The sequence below is a fragment of the Oncorhynchus masou genome, chromosome 24 (genome assembly GCF_036934945.1).
Source record: "Oncorhynchus masou masou isolate Uvic2021 chromosome 24, UVic_Omas_1.1, whole genome shotgun sequence".
NCBI classification, from domain to species: Eukaryota; Metazoa; Chordata; class Actinopteri; order Salmoniformes; family Salmonidae; genus Oncorhynchus; species Oncorhynchus masou.
In genome coordinates this window covers 45,081,215-45,092,845 of record NC_088235.1, presented here as the reverse complement: position 1 = coordinate 45,092,845, position 11,631 = coordinate 45,081,215, and the positions used below count along the sequence as shown (strand labels likewise).

At 42.1% G+C, this 11,631-nt stretch overlaps 1 protein-coding gene across 3 annotated transcripts in view; it reads left to right on the top strand.

The window, feature by feature from the left end:
* The first annotated feature begins 10,423 nt into the window (after positions 1 to 10,423).
* Positions 10,424 to 11,631, top strand: part of LOC135512245 (equilibrative nucleoside transporter 1-like) — a 64,699-nt gene continuing 63,491 nt past the window's right edge. For all 3 annotated transcript variants that reach the window (XM_064934061.1, XM_064934060.1, XM_064934065.1), the window contains exon 1: positions 10,424 to 10,614. In XM_064934061.1, coding sequence (XP_064790133.1) covers positions 10,466 to 10,614 — 149 coding nt within the window. In that variant the 5' untranslated portion in view covers positions 10,424 to 10,465. The remainder of the gene's footprint in view (positions 10,615 to 11,631) is intronic.

Sequence of the window (11,631 nt, the reverse complement as noted above, 5' to 3'; positions counted from 1 at the left end):
AAAAAAGTATACAGAAGATATCCCTATTTGGTAAAAGACCAAGTCCAAGAATAGCTCAAATTAACAAAGAGAAACGACAGTCAATCATTACTTTAAGACGTGAAGGTCAGTCAATCTGGAAAATTTCAGGAACTTTTAAAGTTTCTTCAAGTGCAGTCGCAAAAACCATCAAACGCTATGATGGAACTGGCTCTCATGAGGACCGCCACAGGAATGGAAGACCCAGAGATACCTCTCATTCTGCAAATGAACCTCTTCACAACATTACTGAGATAAAACATGTTTTTTTTATATACAGTACAGGTCAAATGTTTGGACACACCTACTCATTCAAGGGCCCAGCAGAAGACCCAGAGTTACTTCTGCTGCAGAGGATAAGTTCATTAGAGTTACCAGCCTCAGAAATTGCAGCCCAAATAAATGCTTCACGGAGTTCAAGTAACAGAGAAGACTGTTTGAATCAGGCCTTTATGGTCGAATTACTGCAAAATAAAACACTACTAAGGGACACCAATAAGAAGAAGAGACTTGCTTTGGGCGAAGAAACATGGGAGCATTCACGCAAAACTGAAAGCGCGAACCACCGCATTTAACCAGGGAAAGAAGACTGGGAATATGGAAGAATACAAACAGTGTAGTTATTTACTCCGCAAAGCAATCAAGCAGGCTAAATGTCAGTGTAGGGACAAAGTTTAGTCCCAGTTCAAAGGCTCAGACACAAGACGTATGTGGCAGGGTCTACAGACAATCACGGATTATAAAGGGAAAACCATCCACGTCGCAGACACCAATGTCTTGCTTCCGGACAGGCTAAACACCTTCTTCGCTCGCTTTGAGGATAATACAGTGCCACCGATGCAACCCGCTATCAAGGTCTGTGGGCTCCCCTTCTCCGTGGTTGATGTAAGTAAGACATTTAAGCGTGTTAACCCTCGCAAGGCTGCCGGACCAGATGGTATCCCTAGCCGTGTCCTCAGAGCATGTGCAGACCAGCCGGCTGGTGTGTTCACAGATATATTCAATCTCTCCCTATCCCAGTATGTTGTCCACACATTCTTCAAGATGGCCACCATTGTCCCTGTACCTAAGAAGGAAAATGTTACTTAACTAAATGACTATCGCCCCGTAGCACTCACCTCCGTCATCATGAAGTGCTTTGAGAGACTAGTCAAGGATCATATCAGCTCCATCTTACCTGCCACCCTACACCCTCTTCAATTTGCTTACTGCCCCACTAGATCCAAAGACGATGCAATTGCCACCACACTGCACACTGCCCTGTCCCATCTGAACAAGAGGCATACAGTAAAAGAATGTTGTTAATTTTTTCTGTCTTTTTTTGTTGTTATTTTCACCCCTTTTTTCTCCCCAATTTCATAGTATCCAATTGGTAGTAGTTACAATCTTGACTCATCACTGGAACTTCCGTACGGACTCGCGAGAGGCGAAGGTCGAGAGCCATGCGTCCTCCCATCCAACCAGGAAGCCATGCTCACCAATGTGTCGGAGGAAACACCGCCACAGGAGTTGCTAGTGCACGGCCAAACCCTCCCTAACCCGGACGACTCTGGGCCAATTGTGCGCCGTCCCATGGGCCTTCCAGTTGCGGCCGGCTGCAACAGAGCCTGGACTCAAACCCAGAATCTCTAGTGGCACAGCTAGCACTGCGATGCAGTGCCTTAGACCACTACGCCACACGGTAGGCCCGAATGCTGTTCATTGACTATAGCTCAGCATTCAACACCATAGTACCCTCCAAGCTCATCATCAAGCTCGAGGCCCTGGGCCTGAACCCCGTCCCGTGCAACTAGTTCCTGGACTTCCTGACGGGTCGCCCCCATGTGGGGAAGGTAGGAAAGAACACCTCCTCTTCGCTGATCCTCAACACTGGGGCTCCACAAGGGTGTGTTGTCAGCCACCTCCTGAACTCCCTGTTCACCCATGACTGCGTGGACAAGCACGCCTCCAACTCAATCATCAAGTTTGCAGACAAAACAACAGTAGTAGGCTTGATTACCAACGATGAGACAGCTTACAGGGAGGAGGTGAGGGCTCTGGGAGTGTGGTCCCAGGAAAATAACTTCTCACTCAACAAAACTAAGGAGATGATCGTGGACTTCAGGAAACAGCAGAGGGAGCACCCCCCTATCCACATCGATGGGACCGCAGTGGAGAAGGTGGAAAGCTTCAAGTTCCTTGGCGTACACATCACTGACAAACTGAGATGGTCCACCCAAACAGGCAGTGTGGTGAAGAAGGCACAACAGCGCCTCTTCAACCTCAGGAGGCTATATTTTTAAAACTTAAAACCCTCACTAACATTTACAGATGCACAATTGAGAGCATCCTGTCAGGCTGTATCACCACCTGGTAAGGCAACTGCACCGCTCACATCCGCAAAGCTCTCCAGAGGGTGGTGTGGTCTGCCCAACGCATTGCCGGTCATCAACCACCCGAGCCACTGCATGTTCCCCCCTCATTATTGAGAAGGCGATGTCAGTACAGTTGCATCAAAGCTGGGACCGATAGAATTAAAAACAGCTTCTATCTCAAGACCATCAGATTGCTAAACAGCCATCACGAGCACATCAAATTCAGCCTATAGACATAGATTTGGAATCACTGGCCACTTTTAGAAATGGATCACTAGCCACTGTAATAATGTTAAGTATCTAGCATCGCTCATCTCATATGTAGTATAAACTGCACTCCACACTATTCTGCAGTATCTTAGTCACTTTTAAATTGTGTTTACATATTGCATCACCCATTTCATATGTATATACTGTATTGTATTCTATCATACACCACTGACTGTTAAATAGCCATCTCCAGCAAATCAGAGGTTGCTGCCTATAGACATATAGTTGAAGTCAGAAGTTTACATACACTTAGGTTGGAGTCATTAAAACTTGTTTTTTCAACCACTCCACAAATTTCTTGTTAACAAACTATTGTTTTGGCAAGTCTGTTAGGACATCTACTTTGTGCATGACACAAGTCATTTTTCCAACAATTGTTTACAGACAGATTATTTCACTTATTATTATTCACTGTATCAATTCCAGTGGGTCAGAATTTTACATATTCTGAGCTGACTGTCACTTTAAACAGCTTGGAAAATTACAGAAAATTATAGATCGGCCATACACGTTCTCTAAGTGCATTTTGACAGCTTGTGTAAAAGCCACACTTAACAATGGTTTGCATTAAAGGCTCAATTCAACATAGGAAAAATATTTATATCATTTGTTGATTTGTTTTGCATTTTATCATGCTAGCTAACGTTAACGCTGCACAACGACAGCTAATTGAAGTGGTATGACGTTCTGAAGCTTTTTGGATAGTTTGTAGCTGCAGTTGTGTCGAATATAACGTAAGGTGACCAGATTTCTGAAATTAAAACCGGGGACATTTCCAGTTCGGCAGTCAATATATCATTAAAATATCCAATGTTATTATTTATGAAATAAAAAAGGGGGAACAATTCCGGTTTCATGTATTTAGTCTAATAGGCACATTATGATAGACAGAGAAAACAACTATATTACAGAAACACTACAGACAAGACAGAACTGTCCAATCTGAACAGCCATTCAGTGGTCCTGGTAGTCTGGGTAGACTTAAGAGCAGAAGAGAACATGAGCAAAACTGAAAAAACAGACAATAGTATATGTGAAATACTTAACATAATAAAGAAATAAGAAGATGATGTGATTGGTATTAGTATATTATGTAGTTACCAATCTAATCTATATATTTCTCAGAAGAATGTATCTTCTTCAGGATTGCTCTGTCTTTGGCCAGCTTCTCCATGAACTCCTGGCAAGGGAGGTTGAAGTTTGTCTTCACATTAAGCATGGCCTTGATGGTAGGAACAGTGAACCCATTTCTTGCTGCTGTCCATATATCATTAATTTGGGAGAACACTCTCTCGACTGGTAAGCACATGACTTCCAGGTAAGCACATGACAACAGACACTAATCTAGCCAGGTTAGTGTGTGGGATGTCGTTCTCTTTGAAGTGGGTAACCACCGTGCTCCATCTCTGACTAAGCGGTGTCTCAGATGTTTTCCATTCTTAAAGCGATCCCCCCCTTTAGGACCTCTTGCAGGCCAGTAACCTCGTCAAACAATGCATCCTCATTGATGGTCACATTGGGGCATTTTTCCTGCAGTGTGCCTGCTGCCTTCTGGATCTCTTCACGCTGAGATTGCCTTTTTAAAAGGAGACCATGTAAATATTTTAGATGATCTGTGTGCTTTCCACATGCTTGCAAGTAGTTCACAGCCGTAGTGAAGAATGATTGGCATGTTTTGAGAAAGCTCTCTTTAGACATTGCTCCATTTCCCTCTAGCTCTCTCAGAAGTCCTCTGACCAAAACTGGAATGAAGTTGTCATCACATCTTGCAGTCAATTTTGCCTCAATGTTTCTCAGAATTGCAGCGGACTCCACAGCACAGCGGTCCTGGCATTCAAGCATCTTGATCATGTCACTGAATATGGTGAAGTTTCCATGGACAAAGGCCAGACAAAGTTCAGTCAGTGGATCTTCGAACATTGTTCACGGGACAACAGGGCATTTGTATTCAGAAAGAAAAAAGGATTTCAATGGCACATAACTTTTCAGCACTCTTTCTAGAGCAGGGAGCATGGACAGCCAGCGAACATGGCTGTGTCCTAAAATGTTATGGTACTCCTGGCCAACAAACTCACAAAAGCTCTTCATTCTTTCTACTCTGACGGTGAAAAATTCCAAATATCTTTGTGAGCAGGTACTCAACATCAAGGGGTATTATATCCAAAGCTGTTCTGGCTATGTTATGAATTATGTGGGCAGGACAACCTAAGCCAATAACCTCCCGCTGCAGAGCATTTTTAACTTTGGTATGGACATTGACCCTCCCCAGCCTATTCAGTCCTCCAAAGTTGGTATTTGTGTTGTTGGCAGAGAATGCCCCGACTTTGTTTTGCAGTTTACATTTTTGGATGACCACCAGGACCTCAGCTGCAATCTCCTCTGCTGTTTCTCCTTTCAATTCAACACAAATCATGCAGTTTTGTTTCAACAGATGTGTTGCCAACATATATCTTACAATATCTGACTACTAATGGCAGCAGCTTTACATGTCCATGATTGGACGCATCAATGGACAGGGACACAAATTCAACCTGATCTAGGTCCTGTGTTACCAAAATAGTTGCCCATGGTGCTAACACGTTACTCACTATGGCTTCACATTTTGTCCTAGCACATGTAAACTTTGGCTCATAAAGCTTTCATGTCAGTTGTGCTGTGCAGTCCATAGATCAGTAACTATGATTGTGTCGCATAGTGTGGTATGCAAAGACACTGTCCTGCACAGCTAAATCATATTCTTCTTGGGAGGGCTCTACCTTCTTGAAGAATGTGGTGACAGAGGGCATACCAACACGGCCAATCAGATAGGCTTTATGCTTTTTCGTCTGTTGATGTCCTGCCACTGCCGTTCTTCCCCCGCTGCCAATTGAAAAAGAGGAAGGGTGCAGTTAACCATTCTATCGTCTTGACCTGAGCGTATAAATGGAAATTCTCTCATCATGTTGTCATTAAAATGGCATTTCCGTTTCTTGGAAAGAGCCATTGTACCTCCTCTGTCTGCTCTTCTTCACTCTCCTTGTGTCACTCTTCTCCTCCTCTTTTCTTCACTTGTCTTCCTGCTCTTTCTTCCTTTCCTTCTCTTTACCTTTCCACCTCTCTTCCACACTATTCTCACTTCACTCTTTTTACTCACTTAATTTTTCCTTCTCCTTCTTCAATCTTTAATAATAAATAGTACATTATTAGATAAAATACTTTGGTTAACAGATTCCCATTAGCTTGCATAACCTACTTACAACCTTAGAAAGCAGAGCATCTATCTATATAATAAATTGTGACATTATAACATCATTACCTAGTATCTCAAACGAGTGTAACTTTGTTTGTTTGTGGTGATTTGGGTTAACTTGACACTTGCTAGCTTCTGGCCGAGTTTTCCACAGCAGTTTTCTCTAAAACTATCGCGAGCAAGTAGTTAGTAGAAGAAGAGTGAATGAAGCTGATATAGCGAGCAGCCCCCTCTGCTGGACGAAACAAGCTCAACGCGACTGAGACGTCAACCGGTAGGCTCTGCTGCCCTGTCTTGCCACGTATAATATTATTTCACTTTGCAGTCTGTTTTTAACGCACAGTTAAAAACGGGGACATTTCCGGGGACAGCTCCAGCCGGGGACAGGCCACCAAAAACGGGGTCTGTCCCCGGAAAACGGGGACGTCTGGTCACCCTACCATAACGACTATTTTCCATTCACATGTACGTCTGGATGTTCACCTATCCTAGCTAGCAATCACCAAAGACAGAGCGTTGTTTTTATTATAATTTTTCATGCTCAAGGGCACTGACATGTTGCTTTTCGCACGCACATGCGTAGTTTGTTTATGTGTAACTCTGTTGTTGTTTTTGTCGCACTGCTTTGCTTTATCTTGGCCAGGTCGCAGTTGTAAATGAGAACTTGTTCTCAACTGGCCTAACTGGTTAACTAAAGGTAAAAAACAAAAAAAAAGTAGCAGACTATTTACATTCTCAAAATGTAGATTACCATAAGTAAACAAATACATGTAGCCAAAACAAACATTTATCAGTAGTATTGCATTGTGTTAAAACGTAATCTGTATAAAACTTCACAAAAATATCAAAACATTAATGTGTCGCTGCACAGGACTGTCTTACTGACCACTTTGCCTGTTGTGTTTACTATTTATGTGTCAAACTCGTTCCATGGAGGGCCGAGTGTCTGCGGGTTTTCACTCCATTTGTACCTAATTAATGAATTAAGGGCACTGATTAGTTAGGTACTCCCCTCACCTGGTTGTATAGGTCTTAATTGGACACAAATGGAAAGGTGAAATCAACAACCAGCACACTCGGCCCTCCATGGAAACCCCTGGTTTATAGAAAGAAACCCGGGACCAATCCCCTGTTTGACCAGAAGATGGGAGGAAACATCCATCTAACTTTGCAATTAATTGAATATGCCTACTTACAGATTGAGTAATGTGTCACTAGTAACAGTTTCATACAGCATACAGTGCCTTCGGAAAGTATTCAGATCCCTTGACTTTTTACACATTTTGGAAACTTTACAGCCGTATTCTAAAATTGATTAAATAAAAAATATCCTCAGCATTCTAGACACAATACCCCATAATGACAAAGCAAAAACAGTTTTTTTATACCTTATTTACACAAGTATTGAGACCCTTTGCTATGTGAGACTCAAATCGAGCTCCGGTGCATCCTGTTTCCATTGATCAATCCTTGAGATGATTCTACAACTTGATTGGAGTCTACATGTGGTAAATTGAATTGATTGGACATGATTTGGAAAGCCACACACCTGTCTGTCTATATAATGTTCCACAATTGACATTTCATGTCAGCGCAAACACCAAGCCATGAGGTCAAAGGAATTGTCTGTAGAGCGCTGAGACCGGATTGTGTCGAAGAACAGATCTAGGGAAGGGTACCAAAAAAGGTCTGCAGCATTGAAGGTCCCCAAAAACACATTGGCCTCCATCATTCTTAAATGGAAGAAGTTTGGAACCACCAAGGCTCTTCCCAGAGCTAGCTGCCCGGCCAAACTGAGAAACCAGGAGATAAGGGCCTTGGTCAGGGAGGTGACCAAGAACCCGATAGTCACTCTGACAGAGCTCTAGAGTTTCTCTGTGGAGATGGGAGAAACTTCCAGATGGACAACAATCTCTGCAGCACTCCACCAATCAGGTCTTTATGGTAGAGTGCCCAGATGGAAGCCACTGCTCAGTAAAAAGCACATGACAGCCCGCTTGGAGTTTGCCAAAAGGCACCAAAAGACTCTCAGACTATGAGTAACAAGATTCTCTGGTTTGATGAAACCAAGATTGAACTCTTTGGTTTTGGATTGGTTTAAAATCATATTTCACTGTCTGCCCCCCAGGTTGCTAAAATTCTTCATACAAGACTAGGGTATTCCAGTGGATTAAATAACTTCTGGCTGCAGGGCTTCCACCAGGCTTCCTGGGGTGGGCCACCACACATGTTTCAGAAAAAAGGTTAATCTCCTGCCAAGTTAAATTATGTGCTAATTATTCAAGAGAAATGTAAGGAATGTCTTTATATGGGCCAGGCCAGGGACTGTAATGTTACCATAGATTACCAGGATTTGGGGTCTTTTAGATTGGAGTTTGGTGCCCACACTAAACAGAGCCAAAAACCATCTGGCCATTTGGGCGGTCATGTCACACCCATGTTGTGGTATTTTTAGCCAGAGGTGAGAGAGGGAGACAGAGGAAGTAGACAGCTGCAAAACTATCTGGAAACAGAAGTACTGTTTCAAAAAATTATTTAATTGAAACTTCACAACCTCCCATACACAACAGAATAACTTGTTGAATGAGGCAGACATGAGGTCTGGATTATAGAATACATATAAATGTTGTCATTCCTCCCAGTCAGACGTCACCCCTCCCCTCGTCAAGTCTCAAACCTGCACTGGTCAAGTGTCACTCCTCCTCCTCAACCCTCACCCCTGCATTGGTCAGGTATCACCCATTTGCCTCACCTCTCTCACCCGTGCATCAGTGAATTTCACCAATAGGGTGAGGATTAAGGAGGAAGGGTGAGACATGACGAGGGAGTGGTGTTCTGGGGAGGAAGGTCTGACAAGGAGAAATGACCAAGTTCCTCATATGTATTCTTGACTCGATTGACTCATCATCCAATTCTTATGTGAATGAAAAAACAAACATTTTAAACTTTTTTCAAAACCATAAAGTTATCAAAGAAATGGGATTTACTTGCAATCCACAATAAAATATTTATTTAAAGAGGATTTCACAAGTGCTTCTACATTCTTGTCATAATGCATAGTAGGGTAAGGTAGTTCAAAGACGCTGTCGCAGTTGCTTAGATATTCTTGATGGACTAGCATAGTTGTATAGGAGAGGGAAATAAACAAGGCCCACCAAAATAGCCCCTCAAGTGGATCTTTATGTCTGACTTTTGTGAGTTTCCCCCAGTGTCAGTGTGTTATGTGGCTTCCTATTTGGGAGGTACTGAGTCATGTCAGTAATGGAGAGTGAAATGAACAAGGAGGAAAATTTAAACAATGAGCCAGTCCATTATGCTACATAAAATGCAGTACCAGTCAAAACTTTGGACACACCTACTCATTCTAGGGTTTTTCTTTATTGTTACTATTTTCTACATTGTAGAATAATGGTGAAGACATCAAAACTATGAAATAACACATATGGAATCATGTAGAAACCAAAAAGTGTTAAACAAATCAAATTAAAGTATATATTTGAGATCCTACAAAGCAGCCACCCTTTGCCTTGATGGCGGCTTTGCACACTCTTGGCATTCTCTCAACCAGCTTCACCTGGAATACTTTTCCAACAGTCTTGAAGGAGTTCCGACATATGCTTAGCACTTGTTGGCTGCTTTTCCTTCCCTCTGTGGTCGAACTCAACCCAAACCATCTAAATTTGGTTGAGGTCGGGTGATTGTGGAGGCCAGGTTACCTGATGCAGCACTTCATCAGCTTGTTGTACATACTGCCAAATTCTCTGAAACGATGTTGGAGGCGGCTTATGGTTGAGAAATTAACATTCAATTATCTGGAAACAGCTCTGGTGGACATTCCTGCAGTCAGCATGCCAATTGCATGCTCCCTCAAAACTTGAGACATGGCATTGTGTTGTGTGACAAAACTGCACATTTTAGAGTGGCCTTTTATTGTCCCCCAGCACAAGGTGCACCTGTGTAATGATGATGCTGTTTAATCAACTTCTTGTTATGCCACACCTGTCAGGTGGATGGATTATCTTGGCAAAGGAGAAATGCCCACTAACAGGGATATAAACAAATGTGTAACATTTCTGGGATATTTTATTTCAGCTCATCAAACATTGGACCAACACTTTACATGTTGCGTTTATATATTTGTTCAGTGTATATATTTATTCCGTGGCCTCAAGCAGAGAAATTAGTAAAACAAACACAAAGGTGTTGATTTAATGTTTTTTTTAATGCCCAGCTCATGTGCCCGTTGATGAGGCCTACGGCAATTGCATATTCTGTTTTATGCTAAATCCGCCAGTGTCCACAGGGACGTTTGCTTCAAACATTGAGTTTGCTCTGGCTTTGTTTTCCCATTATTAGGATGCTTATCATCAGAATGGATAGTGTTCAATACCACATCTGTGTAGGCTAACGTTCCATTGGAAGCCAATAAACTTCAGTACATGTTATTGCGATGCAAATTCTTATAGTAGGTAGGCAAAATTATTTAAATCCTGGATTTGTAAAAATCCCTATTTCTGGTGGAATTTGGAACATCCGGGTCCCCTGCTTATTTGCATGTGCCCGCGCTGCCACCACCATACCGCTTTAGGAATGAATGCAGACCCAGTTTGTAAGTTTTTTTTGGACAAATGACTCGAGTCGACAACTGGAGCAAATCTGTTGGGTCAAAAGAATAACACCCACCAACTTTATGTGGAGAAAATTGAGCGCGTTTGAATGTTATAACATCCCACCACATTTCATGTAAGTAAATCGTTTTACTCACATAACGAACTCTGAAACTGCACATGCCAAAAGCTCTTAAGAGTCTAATTGGGGAGAGGATATGAGTAGAATCCGAATGAGGTAGCCAAGCGTTTGTCAGAGAAACTTCTAATAATTTGGATGCACAGTTTTTGGGATTAAACAAACGAATTTACCAAACAATGCATGTAAACTGCGCGGATTAGCCTAGATCACAAATAGCAAATGTTTATAGCTAAAATTCTAATGGTAACTACAATGCACTGCGCTACCTCGAAATGACATGCGGATGCACCGTTACCTTAGTAAGCATTAGTAAACCTATAATTTATGATTTCACGTGTGTGTGTGTGTGTGTGTGTGTGTGTGTGTGTGTGTGAGAGAGAGAGCGAGAGACAGGAATCATGTTTGGTTAGCTGTAGGATATTGTATTATTTTAAACAAAACTTTGTATAGAGGCCACACAACCCAATGACACATTCCCATACTGTGTGGGTGTGTGGAGGTGTCTTTACAGTGGGAGAACGAGAGTTAACAAAATATCCCCTATAGAATACATGACATAGTAACACGACCATATAATCAGTATTATGTCCCTACTGCCATTAATTCCAATTGGACTGGTGTGGATTTCTCCCTGGCCATCATGGCTGACATTTCCACCCCATTCTGGAACTTTGAGGGTTTATGACATGGCCTCTCTAGTAATTTAATAGGATCTCCATGAGCATGACTGTAGACATTTCCTATTGACTCAAACCTCTCCATTTTTTATAATGTGTTTCTCTCTGATAAGCATTTGCTCAAAGTAATCTGTAGTGAGATAGCATTCTCAGCTGTATGTTATATCAGCAGTCCTGAGGATCAGGATGCTGCCATTTCAAAATGTTCAGCTGCAACATCCTAAATAACACGAAGTACCTCACTGCCTTTAATTTAATGTAACTATATTTAATCTAAATTGTAATCTACGTAATCCCCAAAATAAATTATTTATTATTAGAGGACCATAAACAA